The sequence below is a fragment of the Panthera tigris genome, chromosome B2 (assembly GCF_018350195.1).
Source record: "Panthera tigris isolate Pti1 chromosome B2, P.tigris_Pti1_mat1.1, whole genome shotgun sequence".
NCBI lineage: Eukaryota > Metazoa > Chordata > Mammalia > Carnivora > Felidae > Panthera > Panthera tigris.
In genome coordinates this window covers 35,649,961-35,676,063 of record NC_056664.1, presented here as the reverse complement: position 1 = coordinate 35,676,063, position 26,103 = coordinate 35,649,961, and the positions used below count along the sequence as shown (strand labels likewise).

Here is a 26,103-nt window from a genome sequence, read left to right as displayed (position 1 = left end):
CATGAGATCGAGCCCCACATCAGGCTCTGTGCCGACATCACGGAGCCTGCTTGGGATTCTCTCTCTCCCTTTCTCTCTCTGCTCCTCCCCTGCTCTCGCACTCTCTGTGTCTCAAAAACAAATAAATAAACATTTTTTAAAATAATAAAAATTAAAATAAAATTTAGAAAGGAAGGTAGAAACATGAAAATAAATTAAAGTTCACATGGAAGAAGAGCCAAACCAAGTTGTTAAGAAAGGTGTTGAAAGGGACTGGCCCTGGAATAATGACAAAACACACTACAAAGCTCAAAACCCCAACTGTGTGCTGTTGGCATCGAAATGGAAATAAGTGGAACAGAATAAAGAAGGAGAGCCATGTAAATAAAGGAATTTATGTTGTATTACCAAGAGGGATTTCACACCAGTGAAGAAAGGATGCATTATTTATAAATGGTGTTTGAAACAATGAACCATTCAGTTGCACAGGAACTTTAATCTCAACCCTCACCATTCAGGAAAACAAATTAATAATGAAATTTAAAGAGCTAAATGTAAAAACAAACCCACAAGAGTATTAGAAGAAAACAGGAGAGAGTATTTTCATAATTTTGAGGTGGGGAAGGAAAGACTTCCTAAGCAAGATACCAAACCCCCAAACTAGTGGTCTCCTTCGCGACCTCAGCACCATTTGCCAGGACTGGTTTACTTGTTGTTTGCGAGCCCCTCCACTAGAGGGCAGGGCCCACCTCTGTCATTTTAGCCTCTCTATCCCCTGGCAGGCAGCAGGAGCTCGATAAACACCTGTCAAACGGGCAGATTTGACTACATAAAAATCAGGATGTTCTATATAAGGAGACACAATCAACAAAGTTAAAAGACAAATGATAGTCTGGGAGAAAAACAATATTAGGCTGAACCATATAAAATTCTCATTTGGCAGTGGGGGGTCAAAAATGGTTGAATATTAGCAATTTTGTGTGGTATAGCCTACTATTTTTAACACATACCAGGTAAAGGAGGAATATATCTAATCTACAAAAGTTTTTACACAAGACCAACAATCCAACAGGAAAAAGTGGCAAAGGATCTGAACAAGCAGATCCCCAAGAAACAAATGCTAATATGTACACAGAAGAAAAGATAAACAACCTCACTCACGAACAAGCAGAACAAAAACAAACACAAACCATGGTTTATTTGCCAGATTGGTGAAATAGAGTTAGATTAGGATATCTAGTTCTGCTAAGGATATGAAGAAAAGTGCACCCCACGCTAGTGGCTGGAGTATAAACTGGTACAAACTTAGAATTTAGACGTGTAATTTAAAAGTACCTAAGGACGCCTGGGTGGCCCAGTTGGTTAAGCATCCAATTTAGGCTCAGTTCATGATCTCACAGTTTGTGAGTTCAAGCCTCATGTTGGTTGGGCTCTGTACTGACAGCTCGGGGCCTGGAGCCTGCTTCGGATTCTGTGTCTCCTCTCTCTGCCCCTCCCCCACTCATGCTCTCTCTGTCTCTCAAAAATAGATAAATATTAAAAATAAATAAGTAAAAAATAAAAAAAAGAAGTACCTATTTGGCATGCTCTTAGGACTAGCAATTTCACTTCTGGGGCTCTCTTTCAGAGAAATAAGGTTTGTTTTTTGCTTGTTTATTTATTTATTTTTAAGATTTTTAAGTAATCTATATCCAACGTGGAGCTTGAACTCATAACCCTGAGATAAAGAGCTACACGCTCATCTAACTGAGCCAGCCAGGCACCCCAGGAGAAATACGTAGTTTAACACAAATGCACAAGAAAATATATATAAGGATATTCAAAATAGGTATATTATTTATAATAGCTAAAAACTGTAGACAACTTAAATGTCCTTCAATAGAGGAATCGTTAAATAAACAAACTGTAGTAAAGCCTTATTAGGGGAACAAATGTCATTGCTGAAAATGATAAGGTAGATCTGTATGTCCAGACTTGGAAAGCTGGCCGTGATTTTTTTTTTTTTTTTTTTTTTAATGAAGACAAACAAGATATAGAAAACTATGGATAGTTGGGCACCTGGGTGCCTTAGCTGGTTAAGCGTCCAACTTCAGCTCAGGTCATGATCTTGCAGTTTGTGAGTTTGAGCCCCGCATTGGGCTCTGTACTGACAGCTCAGAGCCTGGAGCCTGCTTCAGATTCTCTTCCCCCTCTCTCTCTGCCTCTTTCCTGGTCATGCTTTCTCTCTTTCGCTCTCTCAAAAATAAATAAATATTAAAAAAAATTTTTTTTAATAAAAAATAAAAAAAGAAAAGAAAACTATGGATAGTTGAAGCACTGGGCTGGCTCAGTTGGTAGAGCTTGCGACTCTTGATCGCAGGGCTGTGAGTTCGAGCCCATTGGGTGTAGAGATTACTTAAGAATAAAATCTTTACAAGCAATTTTTTTAAATTTTAAGTAGGCTCCATGCCCAACACGGGGCCCAAACTCCTGACCCTAAGACCAAGAGTCATACACTCTATCATTGAGCCAGCCAAGCACCTCCCCCAAATAAAATCTTTAAAAGAAAGAAAAGTATGAATAGTTTAAACCCATTTTTTTCTCAACACAATAAAGAAAAATAGTATGTGCAGTACACACAGGGAAAGGTCTAGAAGAATATACACCAGATCAGAGTGGGAAGTAAGGGAGGTAACAGCATTTCTATACTGTTTTGATTTTTTTCAATGAGTATGTACTTTGTACCGCAATTTTTTTTTTTTTTTTTTTTTTTTTAAAGGCAAGGAGCAGTAAGAAACGTACTGCCTGCTTTGGAACAGAGAATGGAGTAGAGGGAGCCATTAGAAGTCTGAAAACAGGGATCTAAGTTGAAACAGCAGCAAGTCATATTAAGAGGACAGGTATTAAGGTCAAAAGACCTAGGTCTGAGTCTGGAAAGCTTATTAAATCCTTGAGCCTGGGATTTCTCCCTGTAAAGTGAGTTGTGCATCTACCTTAAAGAGATACTGGGGCCTACTAAATGAAATCTGGTAGGCCACAGTGCTTTGCAAAATGGTAAAGTGCTTTAAGAATCAGGGTGTTATCCCTGGTTGGCGTGGTAAAGCCCTAAGCTGAAAACCAGAAAAACAAGGGCTAAAGCTACAAACTCCTAAGGAAAAAAAGAGGGATGGGAACTGATGGAATAAGAGAGATTTAAGAGACACATCAACCAATTAGAATGTGTGGACCCAATCTGTACCCCAATTCAAACAAACTATTAAATATATTTACAAGAATCAGAAAAACGTGTATGTTGATTATATATGAGATTATACTATGGAGCTATTACAACTTTTTAGATGTAATAACTGCATTATGGCTGTGAGTTTCTTTAATCACTATCCTCTAGAGCTACACATAGAAATATCTATGGGTGAAATGATATGATGTCTAATTGCTTCCCAATAATTCACAAAGAGGAAAGGATGAAGAGAACGGATAGAGGGATAGATAAAACAAGCCTGGCTGGGAAAGCTGGGTGAGAGCTATATGGAGATTTATGGCATGATTTTTTCTACTGTTACATCTGTTTGAAACTTAACCTAACAAAAGTTTTCATAAAAAAAAAAAAAAAAAAAAGAATGGGCCCACCTTCCTCAGTCTAGGAGGAGGTACCAAGACCTTTCTAAAGTCTGTTGCAGCAGTAAAACTGGGCATGGCCTTGCCAAGACTGCCTCCAAGGAAGGGTGGAGAAGCCCACGCTTTAGTGCATAAACGCCGTGGGTCAGCAGGTGCGGCTGCCAATACCAAGATCAGAATGCTGGCATATCTATCAAAGAAAGGCACAGTACTTGGTGGGACCAACAGAGCTGTGCCTACAGAAAGGAAAGGAAAATCTGGCATACAATATAAATGGCAGCTAACGAGATAATTAAATATCCAATTAGAGACTGCAGCTGCTGAGGGTTATTTGTAACTGGCATGATACTGTTACCGAGATTCCACGCCAGCATTTACACTTCAAATGTAGATTAGTGAACGGATTACTACCTTCTTAGGCTCATCCTTTAATAGTGTTTTAGAAGAGTACTATTGCAAGGAAGCAACCCCCAAATCCCAACAGATTAGCTGCACTGCTCTTAATAAAGTTAAACACACAGAATTAAGCTGCCTCCGAAAGCTGACCCATTAATGTGAAAGGGAAAATGAAAAGTCCTCTAGCAAAAGCATTACCTATCTGCTTTTCGTAGCTACATTTTTTTTTTTAATGTTTATTTATTTTTGAGACAGAGAGAGGACAGAGTATGAATGGGGGAGGGTCAGAGAGGGGGAGACACAGAATCGGAAGCAGGCTCCAGGCTCTGAGCTGTCAGCACAGAGCCCGACGCGGGGCTCGAACTCACGGACCGCAAGATCATGACCTGAGCCGAAGTCGGCCGCTTAACTGACTGAGCCACCCAGGCGCCCCCGTAGCTACATTTTAACTAATCTTTCTTTTGCTTAGGACCCCCAGATAGAGTGGGCAAGAGAGACCTTCCTCCCAGTCCTGCTCAGCTTGCTGCCAATAAAGGGAATGGGGGATGGTGTCATTTAGTTGTCTTACTTTTCGGAAACTGCCTCATAAAAGACCAAAACACCATCCATTGAGCCCTATGAGAAAACAATGAATGGGATGGATCGAGTGAGATAGTTTCATGCCCTTACCCTCCAAGGGGCTCCACTCTGGTCTACTTCTCATTACCCTCTTCCTCTCCCACACCGGCTTCCTCCAACACCCGCAATAACCTACCACCTCCAGCGCCTACAGAAAGGCTTCTAGTCTTTGCTCTGCCACCAACAAGGAGACAGGGCATCTCACAACCCATTGGTGAAATGAGAGGATAGATGGATGATGTTCTGAGACCCCCTCCAACATTCTGATTTCCACATGAGCTTCTCCTTAACTGCCTGAGCAAACACACATGACACATGGGTTTTCTTGGGAGTCTCTAAGCACAAGCGGATAAAGAAATCAAAAGGAGAAGGGGAGGATCCTCAACCCCTTTTAAGACTCTGCCCAATTCAGGCCTGGCCAGAGGAGGAGGCTGGAGCTGTAAGAAAACCTAACTGCCACCACGGTATCCAATCACCCTATCCAAAGTGACAAGAACCCAGTGGGATTAGAGGAGCAGGAGGAGGGGAGAAATCAAGGTCCTGGAGCTCTCCTCGGCCTGTTCCAGGACCTCCAACGTGCGCTTGATTCTGATGCCAGCACCTTTCATGCTGCCAACATACAGCATGTGAACTGGAGTGTGGAGGCCTGGTGTACAATCTAAAACTCCAGCTTCCACGATGAGGGCCTGTGTCTGAGACGAGTTCAATATAATCCTAAAAGGACCTCAAATAAAGCATCAAACCATCTGCTTACGGTAGAACAAAAAAGGTATCCATTTGGTCATTCTGGAACCAAGTGGGTCCTTTTTGGGTGACGTCTGTGGCCATCTCTAGAGATAAATTCCAGGCTGCTTCTGCTGTCAGACAGGTTTAGCTGTGTATTCGAAGGCCACTACCTCTTTTTTAGCAAGACTTGCCTACTGGCTGCACTCTTGGGAGAAACAAACAGACCGCAGATAAGAAAGAGCAATAGTTTGTTCAGCTTGGTACTCATGCTTCTTACCCACATATTCTGAGAGGAAGACGACAAAGAACGGAGTGACCAGGTCATTAATTCCCTGGACGTACCCACTGGCAGGGTGTCGGATGGCCCAAATAAATAGAATTCTTTCGAAGATCTAGGAAAAGGAGAGAGAAGACAGGACTGTTAAATCATAGGGATACCCTCCCTCCCTCTATTTACCTATGTCACAATTTGCCTCAGGGATGCTGCCAAATTTTTAGGAAAATTCTAAAGCTACTCTGGGACAAAGGAAGTTTATAAATGCAGAAAGTTTCTAAGATGCTGGTTGTTTTTAAGCAGGGGTGGATAGACAGTTCTTGCCTTTGTTTCTCTTTTCAGTATCCAGCCACTGTGATATAAAATGGGGAAAATGGGGGGGGGGGGCCTGGGGGGCTCAGTCGGTTAAGCATCTGATTTCAGCCCAGGTCATGATCTCATGGTTTGGGGGTTCGAGTCCCATGTCGGGCTCTGTGCTGACAGCTCAGAGCCTAAAGCCTGCTACGGGTTCTGTGTCTCCCTCTCTCTCTGCCCCTCCCCCACTTGTGCACGCACGCTCTCTCTCTCTCTCTCTCTCTCTCTAAAATAAATGGATGTTAAAAAATAAAATAAAATGAGGAAAACGGGAAGGGCAGGGACACAAAGGGCTTAGGAAAAGGTCTGCTTATCGATGTCCCTAACCCAGGCCACCCCACTCTCATTTGTAGATAACGATTTCTTGATTTCCAGAAGCAAGATGGTAAAACATCTAAGTTCTGATACCTTTTTGACACCTTTTTTTATCATCATAGGATGTGGAGTAGAAACGCCTTCCCCACCACGCTCCCCTTTCTCCCCGCTGAGACGGAGGAAAACTTATACCTAGACTTACTCCTAGCCCGACCTGACTGAAAACTATCAACGCAGGAAGTCATTGTGTGTATCAGGATGCAACCCAGACATTTGCTGGGGAAAGGAAAGCAAATAAACCAAATCCTACAGCTGGGAATTTGAGAACAGAGAAATCAGCCTGGGCCTCCATGAGGAAGCCACCGGGGTTAAGTATATTAGCCACAAGAGACCAGAGACCTAGACTGGGGAGAAGGAAAAGATGTTTAGGGTCCCTTTTCAGAGTCTGGTCCTGCCCCATTCAGCTACACTCCCTCTGCCTTCATTAGGCTCTCAGCTATCCCCCCGTCTTCTCTGATACTATTCATCCCTGGGCTTCATCCTGTGGCCAAAACTGCCAGTCCGACACGTTCCTTACACTGGCTTTGACTGGGCTGCCTCGTGTCTCTGCGAGCCACACCAGAGGGACGGCAGAGCTGATGGTGACCACGTGTGGGGGCACGGGAGATGAGAGGGCCTCCACTGCACACACACGGGCTCTGGGGGCAGACTGAAGAGGCCTTCTTAGAGGTCAGGTGCAAGGAAGAAAGCCCCCCAGGGAGAACAACGGGAAGGAAATGCTTGTATGGTTTTGGAGTTGGTAAGCTAGCGCAGAAGAGAAGTAGAGAATCTAGAGACACAATAAAGGATGTGTCCCAGCCCCCGTGTTGAGTCTGCCTTCCAGCTGCAGAGGGAAATGAGACACACGCCCATTGTCAACACTCTTGCCCTTACAGGCAGTGAGAACAAGCCCTACCAGGAAGCAAGCTGGCCTCTCTGCCTCCACTAGACTTGCCCACTTGCTCTCTGGGGCTGAGGGAAGGGCGTGACATCCTCACGTGGGTTAGGCCCAACACTTTAACGGGGGCCCTCTTACATTCTTTCCTCCCTCCCTTGAAACACAAGCCCAAGCTCAGGCTAGACCCACCACGTTCAGGAAGATCCCAAGGGGCTCCTGCCTGCCTCCTGTGGCCTGTGTCTGTCTGGACGTCTCTGTTAGTTCTGAGAGAGGAGGGGAGGGGCAGAGACAGAAAGAAAGAGAGAATCCCAGGGCTTCTGCTCCACACTGTCAGCTCCTCGTGAAAACACAGATCCTCGCTGACTGGTTTCAACAGTGGCCAAGGGCATGGAGGCCAGCAGCTCACAATCAGGAGACCTGTGACAATCCCTGCTTAGTAAGGATGGGACAATGCAGGTGCTCACACACTGTACAAGTGAAGATGCCACAGACATGGCCTGGCACCAGGCCTGGTTACCAGGGAGACCGTGGAACCTTCATGACAGAAAACAACCTGGGATAATCTTGCCTTGTGGAGAAGAGTGGAAAGGATAATCCCTGAAGGTTTTTCTTGCACCTCTTGTACTTGGGTAATTCTGCCTTACTGTAGTCAATTCTCAAGTTACCTTTCAGATATGCAAAGCAAGCCTTTCAGTATTCTGTGTTGCTTAGTTCTCTGCTCCTTGGTCGGCATTTTAAGTAATACTCTGTGAGAGGACTATAGCCAGCTAGAAGCAAAGATGATTCAAGACAAAATGGAAAGAATGTAGTTTGAGTTCCCTTCTTTGTATTCAGATTCTACTACTAGAAGCATGTTAAACAAACTGCGTTCCCTGTCTCCAAGTTTATAGTAAGCACGCGCAGGTAAAAGAGAAGTATCTGAACATCTCCAAGTTAAAGCATAAGCAGGGCTGAGCCGTGGGAAACAATGGGAGGCACAAAGGGACCCTCAATGGGTCTTCCGCTTCCTTTGAGCTGAATCTTAGAGTTAAAATAATGCTGTCACCACGCCCTTCAAATCTTCTTAATGCTACTGGTAAGTCATGAGGGATCCCACCAGTGGAGATCTGCATTTAAATAGAATTATGAATATAATCTAAAGTCAAATAGAAATTATTTTGAGCATTTTTACCACCATCCCTCTCTATTCCAAGGAAAACTGAAAACAGGATTCAGAGAGCACTTACACCCAGCGTCCTAGCTACCGTGAAGCTGCTAAGGAAATCCCTAGTCTCAAGGAGGTTATAATTACTGCTCGGATCAAAAGATAACAGTCCCACTGAGACCTTCTATGCGTTTCGTGGACTTGTCAGGTTTCACAATATCATGACTACTTCAACTTCTGGGTATATTCTCAGAAGGATTTAAAACAGGGACTCAAACAGACATAATACCCAAAGTGGAAGCAATCCAACTGTCCACAGACAGAGGACAGAGTAGACGGACAATATGTGTTACATACATATAACGAATATTATTCAGTTTTAAGAGGAAGGAAATTCTGACACATGTTACAACATAGATGAACTCTGAAGATATTATCATGCCAAGTGAAATAAGCCAGTAACGCAAGGACCGACAATATATGGTCTTACTTGTCTGAAGTACCTGAAATATTCAAACTCATAGAGACAGAAAGTAGGATGGTGGTTGTTGGGGATGGAGAATTATTGTTATTTTTTTAATGTTTATTCATTTTGAGAGAGGAGGGGAGGGGCAGAGACAGAAGGAGAGAGAAAATCCCCAGCAGGCTCCCTGATGTCAGCACGGAGCCCAACATGGGGCTTGATCCCATGATCCTGGAATCACGATCTGAGCTGAAACCAAGAGTCAGACGCTCAACTGACTGAGCCAAAAGGCGCCCCCAGAATTATTATTTAATGGATACAAAGTTTCTGTTTGGGCAGATGAAAAAAGTCATAAAGACAGGTGGTAGTCATACCACAGTGTGAATGTACTTGATGCCGCTGAACTGTGCACTTAAAAAGGGTTAAAATGGGACATTTCATGTTACACACACTTACCACAATAAAAAAAACCATCACTAGCTCAGCTTGATAAAGTAGAGCAAACACAGGACTAGGAATTCTGAGGTATGAGCTCTAGCCTTCATCCTGTTCCAGTGTGGCTTTAAAGCCCCGGATAAGTCCCTTAACTTCTCAGAGTGTGACCTGGCCCATAGATTTGTCGAGGAGAACAAACGAGAATGCACAAGAAAGAGCTCTGCAGGGACCACAGCTCCGTATCCGAACAGAAGGTACCCCCATGATTAGCCACACACCTGCCCACGGCCGGAGGGAGGTCTAGGACACACACATGCAGAACAGGTGCTGTGGAGGCATGGAGCGGAGAAGGGCCGAGAACGGTTAAGTACTTCCCTTACCTCCTGTACAAGCGGCTGCTGGAACAATGGAATGAGAGGATTTGTCCTTGGAATGTCGATGTGAATCTGAAAAAGAGAAGTCATGTCTAAAAACACAAATGCCAGTTTGTTCTTTTGAGAAGCTATTTTCTTAAGATCTGCGAATCAAGGGGGTAAGAGTGACAGCACAGTATCTTCAGAAAGAACTGAAGGACATACCAGAAGAGTCTAATTAAGCCCGCCTGTCCATCTGGAATACGTTTCCATGACAGCAATAGCTTACTGAAACTGAGGAAACCTCCGCAGGTAAACCACTTATGTCGAACAGCAACGGGCTTCACGACCTAAGAGAACCCACGGCCTAAGAGAATCGCCCTGGAGTCTCTTTCACTCTGGGCTGGTGCTTACTCAACAGGCATGATCAAAATGTGCATCCCTCTTTCAGAGTCTTACTCATCAATAGTTCCCAAGAGCGGAGAGAGCTCTGAAAGTGGCAGACACGTGACTGGATTGGGAACCAGAGGGAGCCGGCATTCAGTAACTGTCACTGCCAAGCCCTCACTTCTGTTACCAAAGAGGTCACGACAGCTGGTTTCAGCTTCAGGATTTCTCCGAGCCTTAACGATCGATCCCAAGGACCGTGGCGGCGACAGCAGCAGAAGCTACTTTGGCTCTTGAGGCTTCCTGAAGACAGCTGCCAGCAACCTGGGCTTTTCCCCTCGCCCCTCTTCTTCCTCCCCTCCTCTTTTGGCAGGCGGTGGGGACCACCGTGAGGGTGGTGGAACACTGCCTGCCGAGCCTGCTGGTAACTACTGCTCCTGCAGACACACGGGCCGACATGGGTGCTGAAACGGCACTAGCTGCCAGGTGGACATACTAATGTCACACAGTCTAGAGGGGCTGGACCACTCCTGAGTGAGCTTCTCTTTCACTCTGTGCCCGGGGACCCTTACTACTTGCGGCCTGGGACCAGTAGTGTTGACACCGCCTGGGAGTTTGTCAGAAGTGAAGGTCTCAACCCAGACCCACTGAATCAGAATCTGCATCTTATCATAACGCTTGGGTGGGATTTTACCAAGACCCTGGATGATTTGTATGCATGTGGAAGTTGGAGAAGCAATGCCACTGATCAGTGCAAAAAAAAAAAAAAAAACAAAAAAACAAAAAAAACACACAAAAAAAACAAAAACTCTATTTAAAATGGCTAAAATCAGAGCTACTCATTAGAAACAGGGGAAGCAGTTCTGGGAATAAATTTAATTCCTAACCAGCATACCAAAGCCTGAAGACTCGGAAATCCTGCACTATGACAGTTCTCCCAGGAGATACACCTGACAATTATGATTCGTAACCAAAAAGGTGACGACTGTACCTGTCGGTAGGTATCCTGGTGATGTTCCTCATTTCGAGAGTCATAATACTGCTCAATGAAGCCAAAATATTCCTCCCGCTTCCGCTGCAGGGTCAACTTCCTCCTCTCGGTGTTTGCTGGGAGATAGCCCTACAGACAGGACCGTGGTTAGACGGGGACACACGTTGGTTGCACGAGTCCTTAATTTTTATTTTAGCCTAAGGATTGGCTTGGCAACCGTCAAAGGGGCGGAAGGACAGCTGCCAAGAGCACAAGAATCCTCCCTTTTTGGGTCCGGCCGCCCAGCGTCTGCTCTCTCCTTCTTCAATGAGACCCACATGTGGGCAGATGAAGCCAGGCCAGCTTTCCCAGGGTTACGTGCACACTCCCACAGCCCTGCACTGTAGTTGCAGTGCGTGCTGCTGGTGAGCGCCCCGGAGCTGGCTCAGCAGAGCAATGGATCTAGGTCAGTGGGAGGGAACTGGACCCGAGTGGGGGCCTCTGGAGGGCTGCGTGTGTGCAAGGCGATACTTCCGGGAATCCCAGCCCTACGGCCACCTCTACGGCACATCCCAGGGGTGTGCCTTGGAAGTCTGTGCCAGTCACACATTCTTCTCCACGCTAATATTCAGAACTGCCAGCTTAGAAAGCTGAATGGAATCTGTGACACGGGCAGCCACAACGTGCAGACACGGAACTTCTGGCAGCAGCCTCCCGCCTAGCCAAAGCTTCAGGCCAACTTTCCTTCTCACTCCTGGTCTAGAGCCCACTCTCAATTCGTGCGGCTCCCGTTCCGGAGACCACGACCAAATCTACTCTTATTGGCATTCAAACTTATTAGAAGTGGCGGAGGCAGTGATTACATGGCCGCAGGATCGGGACTCGTGGGGAACACTGAGGAAAGAGTCACTTCCTCTCGCAGACATTTATGTAATACATTCCCCAGGCAGGGCCTGCAGAGCAGGGACCAGGCTTCATTCATTGTTGTGTATCCTCGCAGCTGCTGGCACCATGCCTGGCAGACAGCAGGCCCTCAATAATTCCTTGCTAGATGAATGAATGAATGAATGAACGAACGTGACAGGCTCAGGAAGTCCGAGCGTCCCTATCACAGAGGCTGGCACAGTGCTCTGCCCTCAGTGAGAGCGGGACTGGTGCAGGCTCCTGGGGGAGGCCCATGTCTCACCTCCTCACAGTGCCAGAGTCGCTTTCCACCACTCTGGTTATTCCTACTGAGGAAAGAGTGAAGTCTGGGGAGTGTGGGAGCCTGTCCAAACAGGTGCTGAGATCCCTACCTCACTACGCTCTTTCTCCCTGGCGTTGAGCAAGGGGGGATACACCAACAGGGAAAAGCTGTGCTCTTCTATACGTGCGTGAATAACTCGCAAGGATGTGTTTATTTAGGCGCAGAAATAAGATGACAGTCCCACAGATCTGCCACACCCAGTGGGACTGGAGGAGTCTATGCAGTAAGATGAATGTGCCCACACTAACCTCAGCAGGTAAGAAGGGCTGTGTGAGGCTCACGCTTCTCTACACAGCGGGCAGAACTCACCGACAGGAGTCTCCAGGTTATGGGTCGAACCTCCCTGGGAACCCCCGGCCAGCTACACTTCCTCAGTTCATCTGCAAACGGACAACGGCTTGATTGGATTAGCCCTTCCCACAAATGCCCTAAGACAACCCTGAGCCAGCACTGCCTGATTCCTCCCACCATTCAAGAAAGACCACCACCACCAGCAGCAGCAGCGGCTACCGACAAGCACGGGGAGAAAGCCCCAGACAACAGCCCTGAGCAGCAAAGTGGCGAAGACACGGCTCTGCAGTAGTGATGCAGTCAGCTCGGAGATCAGACTCAGGGGGGGCAAAGAGAGACCCGTGGGTGTGGATTTGAGTCAGAGTTGCCTTGAGGCAGAGGAGACCAAAGCCAGAACAGCTACACTATGGTCTACGGGCCGCAGAATCCAGTCCCACCTAATTTGGTCCCTAATTTCTAGTAACATACTTCTGACTTAATACCTGCATGTCACTGCAATGGGCACCAGATCAGGAGATGCTGGAAAAGTAAAAGAAGGAAGAATAAAGAGCAATAGCTTCCAGGTCTCTGAGAATTCCAGTCACCAAGAGGTCCTACCTTGCCCGGGGCTCATGGGGACTCACCTAAGTCAGTGTTGTGGCTGGAGAGAAGCTGACGGAATTTTTCAAGGCGGGTTTTCTCCCGGACAGTCATCGGGGGCGCCCCGGAAGCATTCTGGTCCGAGATGCGGGCAACCAGGGGGATGATGGGTCGGAGAGGGAGTGACTGCTGTTTGTGGAGTGGATTCCTCAGGCATGTGTCACCTGTGATAATGAAAGAGAAAGAGAACAGGCGGCAATGTAGAGCATGGACGTGGAGGGACCCTGAGCTGGCTGTTCAGTACTGGCCCCTCCGCCAGAACCGGGTCCGAGCAGCTGGTGCGCTGCCCCAAGGCGCCCGCTGAGGGCAGCCAGGGGATGGAAACCATCTGCCCGGGGGAAGGGCTGCATTTTTATCACAGGCTCCCAAGGCATCTTATGTGCTAACAGACTCCAGAGGCCGTAGCAACTGTGACAACTTTTTTGGCAACTCTGGATGGAAATCAAATGTTTCCTTTCTACCCCAACCTGGGATGTGTCTTCATGCCTAATATTGAATGTGGGGGCAACACGGTCTAAGGTAGTGTTTGCCTTCTCTTTCCACATCACAGAGCACGTAAGCAGTGCGTTAAATTCTGACTGTCCTTTCATAACTGTTTCATATTCTGTATCTATCTGGGCCTTAAAAAGCAGGAGTCACAGGGAACCTGAGTGGCTCAGTCAGTTAGGCATGTAAGTAGGGCACATGTAATAAAAACAGGTGGCTGCTTGCCTGAAGCCCCAGGCCCCATGCAGCTGGCCCAAGGGCTGAGAGGATCAATATCCACGGCACAACCCAAAGCTGTTCTTGGCCCATCAATGTGCCCTGCACAGCAGGTGAGAGGCTCTGGCCCCAGGCAACCCTGTTTTGGGTTCCTCTGTGCTCCTACATTTCCCACCAAGGTGAGCCAGCTTTTAATTATGCTGGGATATGACTGAAATAACAGGAACACAGACCCCAGCAGAACCACATGGCTGGTTCTTGACATTTCTAACCCAGATGATAGGAAGGAGAAACGCGCAGTATAGGACTGACATTTCCTGAGCTCCTACTACGTATAAGGCATCATGCTGGTCACATTTACATAGGATCTCTCATTTGATTCTTGCAACATATGGTAGGAATTATTACTTTACAGATGAAGAAACCACAGCTCAGAGAGGTTAAAAGCGATTTGCTAGTGAGACCTGAGATGCCACCTTAGGTCTGTCTGATTCCAAAATCCTTATTTATTTTACTACCCCAAAGTAAAGTCAGTTTTAAATTCTGACTGTCCTTCCATAACTATTTCATGTTCTTTTATCTATCTGGGCCTTAAAAAGCAGGAGTCACAAGGAACCTGAGTGGCTCAGTCAATTAAACATCTGACTTCGGCTCAGGTCATGATCTCGAAGTTCATGTGTTCAAGCCCCACATCTGGCTCTGTGCTGTCAGCACGGATCCTGCTTCAGATCCTATCCCACTGTCTCTGCCCCTTCCCCACTCATGTTCTCTCTTCTCTCAAAAATAAACATTAAAAAAAAAAATGGGCTAAATGGGTAAGGAGCATTAAGGAATCTACTCCTGAAATCATTGTTTCACTATATGCTAACTGATTTGGATGTAAATTTTTAAAAATAAAAAAAAAAAAAAAAAAAAAAAAAGGCAGGACTCACAACAAGAATTAAATGATGAGGGGTTCCTGGGTGGCTCAGCTGGTTAAGCATTTGGCTCGGGTCATAATCTCACAGTTTGTGAGATCAAGCCTCATGTCAGGCTCTGTGTTAACAGCATGGAGTCTGCTTGGGATTCTCTCTCCCTCTCTCTCTGCCCCTCCCCTGCTTGCATGCATGCTCTCTCTCTCTCTCAAAATAAATAAACATTTTTCAAAAAATAAAGAAAGACAGGGCGCCTGGGTGGCTCAGTTGGTTAAGTGTCCAATGTGGGCTCAGGTCATGATCTCGTGGTTTGTGAGTTCGAGCCCCGCGTCGGGCTCTGTGCTGACAGCTCAGAGCCTGGAGCCTGCTTTGGATTCTGTGTCTCCCTCTCTCTCTGCCCCTCCCCTGTTCATGCTCTGTCTCTCTCTCAAAAATAAATGAACTTAAAAAAAAATTTTTTTTAAATAAAAAATAAAGAAATCCTCTCTTGGAAAAAAAAAAAGATGAGCACTCAGCAACATGCACAACTAGAAGGTTTACAGAAGCAACAGTCACAGGGTATTTGGCTGGGATGCCTAGTGTAACATGGGGCCTAGGAAACACAGACCACACACTGGGGGCCTGAGAGCGATGTGCACCTCTGATATCACAGATTAACACATGATGTTCACAGGAGGGGACCTCATAAAGGGAATGTTCTGGACGGTCCTGGCTGTATGAGGGCTGCACCTTTACTAGGGATGGGGGCGGGGAGGGGGGTGCTTCCTCACACTTGAGATCCTTTAACACCCTCAATCACAGCACACAGACACTTCCAACAGCCTATAGCTACGGCCAGTCAGTCAACACCGAACACCCACGTGGGCAGGGCACTGAAGGTGGAACCTGGAGCCCGATCGGCGATGGAAAGTGACTGTGGCATTTTAACAGCCTCACAGCCTAAGTTCATGACCACGTGCTTATTCTGAAACTGCAGAAGTTGTTCTCTTAGAGCATGAGTCGGGACACACGCCAGGCTCTGACATTCTTCCACTTCCCTTCGCCCTTTACCAGTCAGCCATTCTAACTTTCACTGGAATAATGACACTTCCCTCTCCGACTCAGAATAACTGGCTTCCGTAAAACCCTCTAGAGCAAAATTACATACAGCAATGGATAGTTAAGAGGGTACACTGAGAGACCCCAAACATCTGATAAAACCACCATTACCTCAACCACTTGCAGAAGCCAGTTTCCCAAAAAGAAACAGAAGGCGTGTCTCCTCCCACCCCGCCCCCAACCTGAGGCTGTGACCCAGAGCCTCCGGGCACATGTTGCTCCATTCCTTAGGAACAGGAAAGGAACAACCTTACTAGTGACTGCTCCCCAGGGCCGAACAGGCCAAACAACAGTGCCACACGTTTGTGAAATTCAGCCACTAACAACTTTACATACATGAGTCAATAACCTTAAACCTGACCAGGCCCAAAGAAATGTGAAGCAACCAAAGAGCAAAAGTTCTAGACCCCATCACAGGGGAAGGAAGAACAAAACGGCAGGCAAAAATGGGGTGTCAGCAAGCGAAGCCCCAAGTAGCCATCAAGGTGTGGGGGCAGAACAGGCAGAGTCTATGACCCATTGGGCTCAGGCTTGAGCTTTCACATTTACCATTCAATGGAAGATCTGAGTAATGCCCTAGAGAAAAACTGTTCATTTGAGGTGCACTCTGCTGAAAAGGGTGAGGCTGTGGAAGGGAGCAGGATGGACTTACTGGAATTTCTGGACAGCTGAGCGTCACTGCTGGACTTTATGACCTTGTAGCTGGCAGGAACATCGGATGTTGTTGACTGGGAGCGTTCTGGTTTCACCCTCAGCTTGCTGTGGTTTTCTAGGACTTGGGCTGCGGTTGCCAGAGCAACTTTTGAGTTTAGAGTTTGGAAAGAAGGGGAGGAAAAGTCCTCTTCCTCATCATCGCCAATGTCCCAAGCATCACTGGTATTCCGGGCAAACTCATGGAAACTGGAGGCCTTCTTGTTCTTCAAAGGAACTGCGTTGACTTTTGACCGTTCTTTGATGAAGCTTTAAGAAAGGAGACATCATTACCAGGGAATGATCTGACACTTCTGACCACCTTCACTGGCTTAATATGAACAGTATGACAAACTAGTTGATATATAATCTTTACCTTCTACAAATAAAAACAGCTGTATCCATTCCTCATCTAGAGGCATCTAGACCAGCACTATACTGCAGAGACTGATGGAGCAGAGACAACAATGCTCACCAAATATCCCATGTGCTCCCCTATACTTCCCAGCCCCCCCACCCCCGCCCCGTATTCAGACAAGGCTAGAAGACTAGTTCTGGCCAATAAGCTGAGGAGAGAAATGAGGAAATCACTCCAAAGCCAAAGTAGACAAGCACAGGGATGAGTTCTCTCTCTATAAGCTTTCTTCTACTGTGGTAACTGGCCAGGCGCCTCCCTCACCTGGGAAGCAGAGTGACTGCGTAGGGTAGAGCCTGCCCTCCACTCCCACTCAACTCCACTCTGGACACGTAGCATGAGAAAGGAATAAATGAACCTTTGTTGTGACAATCCACTGAGATTCCAGAGTTAATCTGCTACGGTAACATAACCTAAACTATTCCTTAGAGTAGGACATGAACTCCTGGCAGAACCAGAGATAATTTTAGGCAGTCCATATGTAGCATGAAACATCAAGTTCCAGAATGAATGAGATGTTCCTTTTTCATTCTGTTAAAGTCCTTCAGCTAGCCTAAAGGAGACAGTCTCAGTATGGTGCTACTCTGTCTTTAAGGCTATTTTTTAACAAAGAGGACAGCCTCAGATCAACATGTTTGCAAGCAACATCAGCTGGTTTAGAATTTTCTTAATAAAAGAGTTTTGTTTTTTTCACTGTGTTTACTTTTAAGGTTACTTCTTCTATTTTTGGCAAATGATAATTAGCTTTCCACTTCTAATTTACAGAAGTGATGAGGTTTACTTTAAAATATCAATGTGGGGCGCCTGGGTGGCTCAGTCGGTTAAGTGTCCGACTTCAGCTCAGGTCATGATCTCATGGTTCATGGGTTGGAGCCCCGCGTCGGGCTCTGTGCTGACGGCTCACAGCCTGGAGCCTGCGTCGGATTCTGTGTCTTCCTCTCTCTCTCTGCCCCTCCCCCACTCATGCTCTGTCTCTCTCTCCCTCTCAAAAATAAATAAACATTAAACAAATTTAAAAAAAAAAAAAGATAAAATATCAATGTGGAATTATGGAAAGAGCCTAAATGTCCATCAACTGATGAATGGATAAAGAAATTGTGGTTTATATACACAATGGAGTACTACGTGGCAATGAGAAAGAATGAAATATGGCCTTTTGTAGCAACGTGGATGGAACTGGAGAGTGCTATGCTAAGAGAAATAAGTCATACAGAGAGAGACAGATACCGTATGTTTTCACTCTTATGTGGATCCTGAGAAACTTAACAGAAGACCATGGGGGAGGGGAAGGAAAAAAATGGTTAGAGAGGGAGGGAGCCAAACCATAAGAGACTCTTAAAAACTGAGAACAATATGAGGGTTGATGGGGGGTGGGAGGGAGGGGAGGGTGGGTGATGGGTATTGAGGAGGGCACCTGTTGGGATGAGCACTGGGTGTTGTATGGAAACCAACTTGACAATAAATTTCATATTAAGAAAAAATTATATATATATTTTTATATATATATAATTTGATATATAATTTGATATTATATATCAATTATATATATATATAATTTGATATATAATTTGATATATATATATATATATCAATGTGGGTCACCTGGCTGGATCAGTCGGTAGAGCATGTGAATCTTGACCTCAGGGTTGTGAGTTCGAGCCCCACATTGGGTGTAGCAATTACTTAAAAATAAAATCTTAAATACACACACACACAAATCTAATTGAGGTTTTTTAAGAGGCTATTTTTAAAAAATGCATTCAGTAAAATAACAGAACAGACTTTGGCAAAAAAACGCAAAGATGGTACATGACGACAGTTTGGGAAAACTAGATTGACGCACTGAGGAAAGAGAGCTTAGTCCTAGGAGTCATGCGAATCATTCCTACTTTCCTGACCGTCTCCTCTTCAGGTCTCCCCTTTAACATCTGTGGGCCCTTATTCTGGATCCTGGGGACTACCTGGTTGGGACGTTTCTAACTCAGTCTTGTCTAACATCCCTCAAATCCCAAACCTTGTGTACATTTACACCTGGAGCCTGAATGCACTGGAGTAAAGACATCACTTGGGAATGCAAGCTGGTGCAGCCACTCTAGAAAACAGTATGGAGGTTCCTCAAAAAACTAAAAATAGAACTACCCTACGACCCAGCAATTGCACTACTAGGTATTTATCCAAGAGATACAGGTGTGCTGTTTCAAAGGGACACATGCACCCCCATGTTTATAGCAGCACTATCAACAATAGCCAAAGTATGGGAAGAGCCCAAATGTCCAGCGATGGATGAATAGATAAAGAAAACGTGGTATATATACACTAGGGAGTTATCCTCAGCAATCAAAAAGAATGAAATCTTGCCATTTGCAACTACGTGGATGGAACTGAAGGGTATGATGCTAAGTGAAATCAGAGAAAGACAAATATGATATGACTTCACTCATATAAGGACTTTAAGAGACAAAACAAATGAACATAAGGGAAGGGAAAGAAAAATAATATAAAAACAGGGTTGGGGGGCGCCTGGATGGCTTGGTCGGTTAAGCGTCCAACTTCGGCTCAGGTCATGATCTCACGGTCCGTGAGTTCGAGCTCCGCGTCAGGCTCTGTGCTGACAGCTCAGAGACTGGAGCCTGTTTCAGATTCTGTGTCTCCCTCTCTCTCTGCCCCTCCCTTGTTCATGCTCTGTCTCTCTCTGTCTCAAAAATAAATAAACGTTAAAAAAAAAAAATTTAAAAAAAAGGGAGGGGGACAAAGCATAAGAGACTCATAAATATGGAGAACAAACAGAGGGTTACTGGAGGGGTTGTGGGAGGGGGGATGGGCTAAATGGGTAAGGGGCACTAAGGAATCTACTCCTGAAATCATTGTTGCACTATATGCTAACTAATTTGGATGTAAATTAAAAAAATAAAATTATGTATTATGTTGAAAAAAAAAAAAAAGACATCACTAATTGCCTCCCTGTTTCCTCCAGCAAAGCACAGTGATACTAGAGGGGAAACAAGGTTCTGCCAGAAGAGCTGAATCTCCCCATTTCCAGGAGCTGTTTCTTCCCTTTGGATAGAGGTGGGTGGTCTAACAACCCATCTCATCTCCCTCTATGAGTCCAACGCTTATCCTAAAAGATAATTGTTATTAACACTGATAAATACAGTCTGGGAGCTCATACAGTTCAGCTCATCAATATGTCCTTACTATTAGCATCAGAAAAGGAGTAAGATTTTAACTGAGGCATTGCTTTCAAAGCTGGTCTTACACAGAGTAAAGGAAGAGAAGACATCACACAAAATACAAGGGAGAAAACTAGATTACAAGATGTAGCAGTTCAAATGTGATAGAAACAAAATACCATTTTCTACCCGCCAAGTTAGCAAAGATCTAAACAGCATTCTCTTCAGTGTTGCCAAGGGTGCAGTGGGACCGCCATCTAATGGTGCAGGTGAGGGTGTATGTTGTACAGCCTTCTGGAAAACAATCTGGCAACATACATACCATAAGCCCGAAAATGGTTTATAATTTCTGACCCTAACATAATAACCAGAGGGTCAGAGGATCTAAGACAGTTTATCATGGTGTTATTTTGGTTAAAAACTAAAAACAGCATAAACATCTAGAAATTGGAATGATGAAATTTGTTCAGCCACCAGATGAAATGTTATAATGCCACTGAAAAGCACATCTCACAGGCTATTAAGTAACACTAGAAAACGATCTCAATAAAGTGAAAACTGGAGCCAAAAAAATATATTTTTATAATCTCTATATTAAAAAAAAAGTATATGCATAGAAAAGACCAGAAAGAAAATACATCAAAATGTTAACAGTGCTTATCGCTAGGCTGTGGATTATAGGGGATATTTCATTTCATTTCTATAGGTCTCTGAATTATTTGTGTCTTCTACAGTGAGCATATTATTAACCAGTGGATAAGGTTGTTGGCTTTCATCAATCCCCAAAGTAAGGGTACTTATAAACTTACTAAACAAACGATCAGAAACGAGCAAGAGCTCAAATCAAAGAAAATAAAACTGGGACAACACATTGTGAATATCTGCTGTCAAAAATCCATCCACGAGCCAGAAGAGGCAAAGTACTCGTCTGTGGACCTGCTGAGGCTGCAGGTTCTGGACCCATCACTATGACTGTTTCTCTTTTGTCAAGGGGGATGTAGAATCCATTGCCTGTAGAACATACCTTAGATGGTCCACTGTCAAGAACAAATAGGCAGATGTGTAAGAAAGCTCTGCCACCAATAAAATACTGCATACAAGTTCGTGGTTACTGTCGTTTTCCTTTTTGGAGGCTATGTGTACCTCAAGATTGCACACAATGAACCCAACTGATTGATATGGAGTACCTTGGATACCAAGATTAACCACCATGTTTTTCTGGTTGATGTTTCCTAAATACTCTCTCTCTCTCTTTTTTTTTTTTTTAGAGTAGGCTCCACACCCAACATGGGGCTTGAACTCACGACCCAGTAATCAAGAGTCACATGCTCTACCAACTAAGTCAGCCAGGCGCCCCTCTTAAATACTCTCTTGATATTTTTAAGATTTTTAAAATAAGCCATCAACTCAAGAAGCTAAATTTTTTTTTATTTTTTTTATTTAAAAAAATTTTTTTTAACATTTATTTATTTTTGAGACAAAGAGAGACAGAGCATGAACGGGGGAGGGTCAGAGAGAGAGGGAGACACAGAATCTGAAACAGGCCCCGGGCTCTGAGCTGTCAGCACAGAGCCCGACACGGGGCTTGAACTCACAGACTGTGAGATCATGACCCGAGCTGAAGTCAGACGCTCAACCGCCTGAGCCATCCAGGCGCCCCAAGAAGCTAAATTTTAACTCAGGCCAAAGAAGTGACTGGATGCTGATAGTTTAACACTGGGTGAAGCACACATACACCCTGCACTGGATGGAAACATTGCACCAAGAGATGGGACGTGCTAAGACTCAGGCTCTAACACATCCGTACAAAGGAGGTAAATCAGCCGAGTGGTGGGTACATGAGGATTTGTTATATTTTTCTTTACATCTTTTTAAGCATTCAAATATTTCATTATATTTTTTGAAGGAGATGAAGATTCAATATAAGTCAACTATTGAGATTAAGAATTGGAATTACTCAGGTGAAGACTTCTGCAAATAGAAACTGGAAGGACATATTCCAACACACTGAAGAACAAAGAAAGGAGGAAAGGCTGTCATTCCCTGTGACAGGAAGACAAGAGACTCAAAGCAGACCATCTTGAGGCCACTGGAAATTATTTTAGAGATGCCTATTCCACAAAACCCAGAATGCAACCAACCAGTTAAAAAAAGTCAGCTCCGTCTTCTGGAAAGAGGCCTTCATGGAGGAAGGGGTTGGTACCACCAGGAGGGGTAGGTGTGTGAGGACTGAGGGTTGGTGAGAACCAGTTACAGAATGAAAGAGGCAGGTCAGAGTGAAAAGGTTCCTGGGTTGCCACTGAGAGGAAACAAGAAAATCTACAGACCAGCAACAACGGTGGGATGATTTAAAGTTGAAGCATTTCCATGTTTATTCATTTTGTTCTCTCCAAAGGAGAGAATATAAATTTATACATACGTTAAAGTGTGAATGTATTGGCTGTTTACTAGGTGCCAGGTTCTGTGCTAATATTTATATATACCCATTTTCTGATCAATGCTCATTCATAAGGCTATAAGGTACTATTACTTTTTGAGGTATTATTATTATTATTATTATTATTCCTATTTGCAGATCAGGAGACTGAGGCTTACTGAGGTCATGAGCAGGCAGCAAAGTCTGGGCTCAAATCTAGGTCTACCTGACCTGACGGCCTGCATACACTCTTTAACTAATCTACCTAGAAAAGGAGGTCTAGTAAGATCTGCAGCCCAGGAAGAAGAGTTGCCAGGCAAACGGAGCACATACCACCACAGCCGTAGTGCCCCCGTGTGTGCACAGCTGACAGCCCTAACTCTCTAGCCTTGTGCCAATCGTCTCCTGTTTACACGGAACGGGCTGTGTGCGTCGGTAGCCGGAATGGGAAGAGGCTGAATTCAGGAATACAGTCCCTGGAGGAGACATACCACTCTTCTCTTTTGACATCAGGAGGCCCAGTGAAAAAACCAATCCAGGTGATCCCAGCTGGGGGTACCTCTGGTTTATAGGCTGCCTCATTTTAACATGGCCCCAACTAATTGATAGCCAACCTGAGGTATCCTAACAACCACAGTGTGGCTTGAAGTTCAGCCAAGGTTGTTCAAACTGATCTGTGTCAGACTTACAACCAAACTGGCCTGTCACAGACACCTCCATCACGCCTCCTTACGACCGAATGCCAAATTATAGCTTCAAAAGCACTTTCACAGAGACCTCTTAATTCTGCCAGTAACTCTGACCTGAGTCTTATTACTTCTATTTCACGGATGAGGAGACTCAGAGAGGTTAAGTAATTTGTCCAAGATCATGGAGCTACAAAGTGGTGAAGAAAAAGAGATTCAAGGAGTGCACACGACCCTAAAACTCCTGAAAACGTAATTAAGTGGCACATTTGAGAGAAATCAGTTGTTTGGTGAATGGTAACTTGTTGAATGCTGACACGAGCCCCAAAGGATGTTTTGAACAAGAGTGGCTACAGGTTCTACTGGTTAGGAAACAAAAGATCAATCATTCTGTAATCTGATTGAGGCTACACTGTTTTACTGACATGGTTGCTCGCTTAACAGAAACAGTACACAAATTTACTCAGAAAAATAATGTCTGACACTGGTGAGGGGTGTGAAACAAGCGGGGAATTCGGTGACATTCAAATAAATCCAGTCATCCCGATAACTAGTGTGGCTGCGTGTGAACCAGCTTCGTGACGCGCAACCAGGATCGTACTTTAGTGCAATTCAGAAAACAATAAATTTAGAGGCTTGTCGTACCATCAAGTGGCCAATGGGGCCACTCTGCAGTAAGGCTAGCTTCATCCGAGCTGTAAAAATTATTGCTGGCAATATTATCAGTAATGGTAATAATTTGGCAAATTGAAGTCAGTATATACAGACAGGAAACGATGTACTGTGCTCATGCAGTTTAGATGATTGAAGACCCCGTGTAAAGGCTTCTGCTATGATGGGGCTTAACCACACGGTAATTAATGGCAGTCTGAAGTGGAATGATAATCACACAGAGGAGAAAGTAATAAAAATGTCCCAACAAAGGTACTAAAATAAGGGCGATAAATGTTTTATAGTAACAATCTGGAACTGTAAAATGGTCCAGTGCAGACCTAGAGGTTGTCCCATGTTGCAGAGTGCTAACAAACCACCGAGTGCATGAAAAGAGGCGGCAATTTATTCAGTGACAATTCTATTCCTCCCAAATTGCAGAGCTAAGTGATTACTTCTATTGAAAGTATGATTGCAGGGGCGCCTGGGTGGCCCAGTCGGTTGAGTGTCCAACTCTTGATTTCAGCTCAGGTCATGATCCCAGGGCTGTGTGATTGAGCCCTGCATCAGGCTCCACGCTGAACGTGGAGCCTGCTTGGGATATTCTCTCTCTCTCCCTCTGCCCTCTCCCCTAGCTCTCACTCTCTCTGAAACAAAATTTTAAAAATAAATAAAAGGAGAATGATATTGAAGTAAGATACATGAAGAAAAAATTAAACCTATAAACAAAAAGAAAATAAAGTTGATTCCAACTCTCCTGAATGATCAGTGAAAACTTTTGTGGTTTTATATAACTAATAGTTGGGAAAACAAAAGTATATAAAATTTGTCTTGGCAGTTTGGAATATGGGAATGTTCCTCAAGACCTGTCCTCAATACAGAGCCAGGGAAAATGCACTCGATAACAGATGCAGACAAGGTGTGGTGACTCTGACATGAACATAAAATAGAGGACAGTACCCTCGACTGCCTTATGCATGGGTGGACTGAGTGATTTCTGTGTTAGCCACGTATTCATCAAAGGCAATTATAAAATGCGCTGGAATGGATCTACCAATCAACAAATCCTGGCTGTGAACAGAACTGGCTACAAGGAACAGAATCCTCAACCTCTGGGAGCACCTCGGTGGCTCAGTTGGTTGGGCTTCCAACTTAGGCTCAGGTCATGATCTTGCAGTTCGTGAGTTTGAGCCCCATGTCCGGCTTTGTGCTGACACCTCAGAGTCTGGAGCCTGCTTCAGATTCTGTGTCTCCCTCTCTCTCTGCTTCTCCCTGGCTTGTGCTCTCTCTCTCTCTCTCAAAAATAAATAAAAACACTAAAAAAAAAAAAAAAAAAGAATCCTCAACCTCTAATGCTTTAATTGTAAAGACCCATGATGCCAAGGCACTACTCGGCAGGTGTCTGAGGGTCTCTTACCCGTTCCCTCAGCTTACAAGTTACCTGCTACAGCTTTCAGCATCTATTTTCACACCACCACATTCAAAAGCAGGAAAGGTGAGTAGAGACAAAAAGAGGCTCTCTTCACAAAATGATCTCTCTCTGATCGAACAGGAACATCTTTCCAGGTACCCTCCCTCAGGAAACTTTTACATCTCATGGGCCGGAACCAATGACATAAGCCCACTGCAGGCCAGTCACTGTGATTACCAAAAGATTATTATAAAAGGCTTAAACTAATACAGATACCTGCTCAAGAGCTGAATAAAATTATAGTTCTTGAGCAAGGAAGAGGCAGGGGCAGGGAAGACTGTTAGTTAAGTAGTGCCTGCTATATCGACCGACAGACCAGATAGTCTGCTATTGGTAAAACCAGGAAAGAGTATCCATTCTACTTAATGTGAATGCCACAAAACTGTCACAGAAAACATGCTCCCCTATGAAGAGCGAGGTACAAACTAAGAAGCACTAAAGTAAAGCTCACTGTCTAAGTGCATGCAATGATTTCATTCCTTCAACCCATAAATGCTTACTAAGTGCCTAGTACGCGCTGCGTGCTCTTCTAGGTACTAAGGGTACAGCGGTGAATAAAGGAAAATCCCTGCCCTCAAAGAGCTTATACTGTGGCTTCTGGTGTAAAAACTGTGCGTTATAGAAAAGAATAGCAGTCGCGCTTCCAAAGTGATTCAGGAGACCATACCTTCCACATACCGGCCAAATTGCCATCTTTTTGCAATGAGTTGGTAGAATTACAGAAAGTTCACCACATATTCAGCTAAGTTATTATTTTTTTTTAATA

At 44.7% G+C, this 26,103-nt stretch overlaps 1 protein-coding gene across 1 annotated transcript in view; it reads right to left on the bottom strand.

Annotated features, from left to right (window-relative positions):
- The window catches only part of TBC1D22B (TBC1 domain family member 22B), an 81,113-nt gene that overhangs the window by 35,925 nt on the left and 19,085 nt on the right, over positions 1-26,103 (bottom strand). Inside the window, exons 3-8 of the mRNA XM_007085240.3 lie at positions 16,491-16,798; positions 13,109-13,288; positions 12,504-12,574; positions 10,970-11,098; positions 9,619-9,684; positions 5,594-5,708 (exon numbers count right to left, since the gene is read on the bottom strand). Of these exons, the coding sequence (XP_007085302.1) occupies positions 5,594-5,708; positions 9,619-9,684; positions 10,970-11,098; positions 12,504-12,574; positions 13,109-13,288; positions 16,491-16,798 (869 nt within the window). The remainder of the gene's footprint in view (positions 1-5,593; positions 5,709-9,618; positions 9,685-10,969; positions 11,099-12,503; positions 12,575-13,108; positions 13,289-16,490; positions 16,799-26,103) is intronic.